Below are 6440 nucleotides of genomic sequence, written 5' to 3'. Positions count from 1 at the left end.
ACCATTACCAATGATGGCCAAAATGCACAGCAGGCTGCGACGTATGGTAAGGTCTAATCGCTTCTTGGGTAAACTCTCGCCCTGCGCACACATCAAACGCCAGAAAATCTCATTAGGTAGCTTCTTTGTCACAAGACTTTCCTTGAAGATTCTCTTCGATACTTGCTGATAAATCGGATGTGCGAAATGGATATACTGATGTACAATTACCAATCATTCGGTGATCAATCCGTGTTGAGTAACGTACAAGAGGCCAGTATCTCTTTTTGCCTGCAACATCTGTACTGTATCTGCAAACTGCGACCACAAAAGAAGTTCATAAGAAGTATGGAAATGCTCGGTCAAGACATATCGCCATAAAAAAGTCAACAGAGAAAGATTTGCATAGTTCATGCTCAATGAACAATACTTAGGTCGAGAGTTGTCGACCCCAAAAGGCAGCTCAAGAGGTAAGCGTTCCCTCATACTTATAAACCGACTACCAGCCTATTTCACAACCGATATGACAACCTCAACACAATACACGTGGAACAAAAGCGAATGGTAATGCATTGTCCTCATATAACGAGAACATGTCTATCCAGAAATCATCAACTCTCTATGTGCTTACGTTTCAATATAAATGGAAAGCAATCAGTTAATTCGGTTTCTTTCTGAGAGAAGAAAGAAACACCACATCAAAACAGCACATTTATTAACACCATCAAATCTGCTCTCTACTTGATGTACTGCGACATCCACCTGAACCCTTCGCCGTAGCCCATCTTGCACACGACGCTGCATGTGAACACCTTGAGGGGCCTAGCGGTCTGATCTGCAAGATTCATTTTCCCTTGCCACTCATCAAGCTGGTGAGCCCGAGATATATCGCAGCTCGTCCTCCGAAGCTACATGTGGGATATCCGTCTTGTTCCCGAGCATGAGGAAGGGCATCTTAGCAAGAGCTTCATCTGAAAGGAGGGCATTGAGCTCCCTCTTTGATTCCGCAAACCTCTCCTTGTCGCAGCATCCACCAGATACACTATGGCATCCACCTAGAGAAGAAAGTGCGAAAGATCAATCATTCGATATAAATCTCATCGGAAGATGTGTGCCGAAGAGCTGTCCGAGCTAAATTCGTAAATTAGATGACAAAAGGAGTAGAAAGTCATCAACTCGCACATCGCCTCCAACCTAAACGAAATGATGGGACAGGAGGGAGCACCGCGACATGGATGCATAAGCGAGTGCCATCGATACGAATGAAAGCCTTTTGCCTCTATATGTACCTTCTAGAGATAGAACTGCTATCGACGATCCATCTTCCTAAACAGAGAGCCTTCCCCTCTCGTCCTTAGCAGATAATGTAAACTGTCATCTTCACACTAAGGTAGTCGACCCTTTTCCAGCTTTTTCATGCTCACACAGTTACATTTTAAGCATAGATTCATGATGGCAACATGCTTGGCCCCATCAACGCTTTTTAACATCCTTAAAAGTTCAAGCATTATATCTGCTGCATCCATCTTAACTAGATTGTCCCCATCACAGAATCAGTCCAACTGCAAAAATCAAACCGTGTGAAAGGAAAGAGAAATGTGCACATTACATTCACACGACTGCAGAACCAAAAGAGAAGTTTCTTGCACCAGTCAAACCGAAAACATTTGGTATCAGTCGTGGTCGTAGATGACCACCTTTCAACCCTGCAAAGAACTCTCTTGGCCGCAATTAGTTTTTCGGTTGAAGAAAAAGTTTTCCCGTTTCCAAACTCATGGGGCAAAAAGCATCCGACTACTGATGATCCACCCCACATGCATCATTTTTGCATAGCATTTAGAAACTATTACAGAATCCGTGAATGAATCAACCAAAGGGCACGCAATTACGGGGCATCCGAAAACAGGAGCTTTCAGAGGAGAGGAAAAAAGAGCAGAGCTTTACCTTAGTGTAGTAGTCCGGCCAGGCTCTGCGAGCGATCTGGCGACCACTGAAGTCGAAAGCTCTGAGCTTTATCTTCCCTACACGCAATTCCTCTGAAGTCAGGAACTGGGTGGGCTGGTGCTGAACCAATCTTTGCCAATCAGGGAATCAGACCGAAATTGTTCAGCTCACTTTCAACGGGCATGTTATCATCCTATGAACATGCTATTTACATACACTGTAGACTCAGAAATATACTATAAACCCATGTTCGGGATTGTCCAAGCTTAAGAGTCAAGTAATAAATTCATTGGGCGAAATATAGAGAGAAGGCCTCGAGAAATGAAAGCAATAAATGATGAAAACAAGAACAGATTGAAAAGACAAGTCCTCGATCACGATAAAAGGAAAAGTAACTTCATGACTGTCTATGTCCATGAATCTCTACAAAGTCACACGAAAATACCTCATCCTTTAGCATATGAAGCAGGGTAGTCTTCCCTGAATTATCCAGCCCCAAGAGCAAGATTTTCACTTCCTTCTGCCGTAGCCCCAGAGGCAAATCCTTCTGCCGTAACCCTAGATGCGCTAGAGCTTCATGGGACCAATCCACTAGAGACATCTATCCTCTATTTTTCTTCTTCTTTACAATTGAAAATGAGAAGGACATAAGAAAGCAGAGAGCTTCGGAGAAAGAACTAGAATCCTGGAACTCAGCCTGTGAAACATACTCGTTCGATTGTTGAGGTCGCAAATTTAACATTTTTCACGGGCTGAGTTTCAGGATTCCAATTCTTGCTCCGAAGCTCTCTGCTTTCTTATGTTCTTCTTGTTTCCAGTTGTAAAGAAGAAGAAAAACAGAGAAGGAATGTCTCTGGTGGATTGGTCCCGTGAAGCTATGGTGCCGGGTTGCGGCAGAAGGAAGCGAAGATCTTGCTCTTGGGACTAGATAATTCAAGAAGACTACCCTGCTTCATAGGCTGAAGGATGAGGTACTCCTCTCGTTTGACTTTGTAGAAACTGCCTTCGATGGACATACACAGTCGTGAAGTTGCATTTTCTTTTATCGTGATTGAGAACTTGTCTTTTCAATCTGTTCTTGTTTTCGTCATTTATTGCTTTCGTTTCTCGAGGCCTTCTCTCTTCATTTCGTCTAACGAAATAATCATAAAATTGAACATTGCCAAAACGCACTTCAGCCATGCACGTGGCGCATTGAGAGGGAGTGTTTGACAACAAGAACAGGGCTCAACGTTTGTTCCTTTAAACGGAATTTAGTTTCTTGCACTTGTTGCTTGCTTCTTGTTTCTTCCTCCAAGGGTCGTAAAGAAAGAAGAAAAATAGAGGGAATGATGTCTCCGGTGGATAAGTTCTATGGAGCTTTGGCGTCTCTGGGTCTGCACCAGAAGGAAGATCTTGGGTCTAGATAACATAGCCCTGCTTCGCATGTTGAAGGGTGAGGTACCTCCGTTCGAATTCGTAGAGACTCTCCTCGATGGAAATATTGTTGGGGAAAAGAAAAGAACATATTTGTGGAGAATGTCCAGATAATTTTTTCCCACTGCTATTTCCATGAAAATTAAATAGAATAAAATATTGAATGAAAGATATAAAGATGAATAGTAAATAACACCATAATTTTAACGTGGAAAACACAAAGTGAAGGGAAAACCACGGGACCGTAGTACACTTCAAAATGGGATACAACTTTCACCAAAGGTGGATCTCTGTCTTCAAAATGGGATAACTCTGCTTCTTGAAAGAAGAAAACTGTTTCTTCCGCTACACTACTCTAATATTATTGCTTTTGTATATACTTCTCCGTTGAGGAGGATTCCTATTTATAGGAGCAAAATGCAATCCCAATTGAAATTCTATGATATGAAAATCACGTTGATTTATCTTATAATCTCTCGTGATTTTGTAGATATGAGAATATCACTTTGATTTCTTTCCTAATCTTCCTTGATTTTCTGGATGTGGAAGATCACGTTGATTTATCTCCCGATCTCTTTTGATTTTTTTCTTTCTTTTTTTTTTCTTTTTAATTTTACACACTCATTACCACACATATTTTACTTCAAAGCCTCTCCGATTGGGAGTGACCTACTCAACAAATACACAGTTCCGAAGTTGCTTATTTCTCTTATCGTGATCAAGAGTTTCTCTTGCCTATCTTTTCTTGTTTTTGTCATCGATTCCTTTCGTTTCTCCAAACCTCCTTTCTTCATTTCGTCTGGTGAGTTGACTGCTCACTTATTGAGATATGGGTTTCTCGTGTATTTCTTAGTTAATAATGTGTAGATATATGTAGTGCGTATGTAGGAGGATACATGCTTATTGAAAGTAAGCTGAACGGTTCTGACGTGCTTCTGTGATGGGCAGCCCGACTTCAAAGGAGCTGTATATAGGGAAGATAAAGTTCAGAGCTTTCGACTTGGGTGGTCGCCAGATCACTCGTAGAGTCTGGCTGGAGTACTACGCCATGGTGAAGTTTTGCCCTGTTTCTTTTCTTTGAAAGCTCCTGTTTTCGGATGTCCCATAATTGCCTGTAATTTTGTTGATTCATTCGTGGATTCTGTAATAGTTTCTAGAGGTTATGCAAAAAATGATGCATGCTCTGTTTCTTTCCTCTGAGAGTAGTCGGATGCTTTTTGTCATCTAGTTTACGAAAAAGGACTTATAGACCATAAGGACTTATCTACTGAGGACGAGAGGGGTGAAGAAGTACTTATAAATCCTTAAGCAAGCGTTGATGAGGTCAAATATGTTGCCATCATGAATCAAAACTTAAATGGTAACTAGGTACACATGAAAAAGCTGAAAAAGGACTTATCTCTGTCGACTAAATTAGTTATAGATCATAAGGGTGAAGATGACAGTTTACATTATCTGCTGAGGACGAGAGGGCAAGGCTCTCTATGTAGTAAGGATTAATGGATCGTCCATAGCTCTTCTAACTCGAGCAGGTGCATATAGAGGCAAACGACTTTTGTTCATATCGATGGCATTCGCTCCTGTATCCATGTTGCCAAGCTTCCTCTTGTCCCATCATTTCATTTAGGTTGGAAGCGATGTGTGAGTTGATGACTTTCTACTCCTTTTGTCATCTAGTTTACAAATTCAACTTGGACAGCTCTTCGGCACACATTTGCAAATGAGATTTATATCGAACGATTGATCTTCCGCACTTTCTTCTCTAGGTGGATGCAGTGGTATATGTGGTGGACGCCTGCGACAAGGAGAGGTTTGCAGAATCAAAGATGGAGCTCGATGCCCTCCTTTCACATGAAGCTCTTGCTAAGCTGCCTTTCCTTGGTCTCGGGAACAAGATGGATATCCCACATGCAGCTTTGGAGGATGAGCTGCGGTATCATCTCGGGCTCACCGGCTTGACGACTGGCAAAGGGAAAGTGAATCTTGCAGATCAGACTGTTAGGCCCCTTGAGGTGTTCGCATGTAGCGTCGTCCGCAAGATGGGCTATGGCGAGGGGTTCAAGTGGATGTCGCAGTACATCAGTTAGACAGCTGATTTGATGGGGTTAATAAACGTTCTGTATTGATGCGGTATTTCTTCTCTTAGAAAGAAACTGAATCAACTGATTGCTTTCCATTTATATTGGAAACGTAATCACCTAGAGAGTTGATGATTTCTGGACAGACAAGTACTTCGCCTGGACTGTAAGTTTTGTAATAATACAGCTAGCATTTCTGGTCTTTCTGAGGGTCGAAAGCTCTCGACCCAAATATTGCTCGTTGAGCATGAACTATGAAAATCTTTCTCCGTTGATTTCTTTTTCTAGGGATTGATCTGTCTCGGTGGAGCATTTCCAGTGCTTCTTATGAACTTCTTTTGCTGTCGCGCTCATGTTCTGGAAATAAATCTAGCAGTTTGCAAATAGAGTTGAGATGTTTCAGGTAAAAAGAGATACTGGCCATGTCCGTTACTCGACAATGGTTGATCACCGGACTGGTAATTGTTACACCAGTATGTCCGTTTTGCGATTCTGATTTATCAGCAAGATTCGTAGAGAATCTGCATGGAGAGTCTTATGACAGAGAAGCTGACTGATGAGAGTTTCTGGTGTTTGATGTGTGCATAGGGGAATGCTTATTCCTGGAAAAATTTCAAGCTCGATACTCGATCGGGGAGTTTTGGACACCCGAAGTGCTATAAGCTTGGCACGGAGGGACACTTAAAAGTGCCATAACTTCGGAAAGGTACACTTAAGTGCTAGTTTTAGAGTAAGGTGGAATATTTAAATGCCACTCCGGCCAAAATTCAGCCAAATGGCTGACGTGGCAATTTTCCGGCAAGTTGGGTGTAAAACGGCGTTGTTTTGCACGGCGACGTGGCGAAAAATGCAAAAAAAAACGTCGTTTTGTGTTTGATGTGTAAATAATTAATATAAAAATTAATTAAATTAAATTTAAACTTAATTTTATTTAAAATATTCTAAAAAATAAAAAGCTTAAAAAATAAAAAAACCTTAAAATAAAAAATTTAAAAAATTAAAAATTTAAAAAAATTTAAATTA

General features: G+C 41.2%; 1 protein-coding gene and 1 pseudogene across 1 annotated transcript; one reads left to right on the top strand and one right to left on the bottom strand.

The window, feature by feature from the left end:
- Window positions 1-716: 716 nt before the first annotated feature.
- On the bottom strand, window positions 717-2524 carry LOC104430277 (GTP-binding protein SAR1A). Its single transcript, XM_039318238.1, is given in 6 exon segments — window positions 717-829; window positions 832-864; window positions 867-1004; window positions 1007-1034; window positions 1924-2053; window positions 2361-2524. Coding segments are annotated over 6 exon segments (606 nt in total).
- A 198-nt stretch (window positions 2525-2722) lies between these two features.
- On the top strand, window positions 2723-5426 carry LOC120295254 (annotated as a pseudogene).
- The last annotated feature ends 1014 nt before the right edge of the window (window positions 5427-6440 follow it).

The sequence above is a fragment of the Eucalyptus grandis genome, chromosome 1 (genome assembly GCF_016545825.1).
Source record: "Eucalyptus grandis isolate ANBG69807.140 chromosome 1, ASM1654582v1, whole genome shotgun sequence".
NCBI classification, from domain to species: Eukaryota; Viridiplantae; Streptophyta; class Magnoliopsida; order Myrtales; family Myrtaceae; genus Eucalyptus; species Eucalyptus grandis.
The sequence above is the reverse complement of the archived record's forward strand: the minus strand, read 5'-3'. Positions and strand labels throughout refer to the sequence as shown.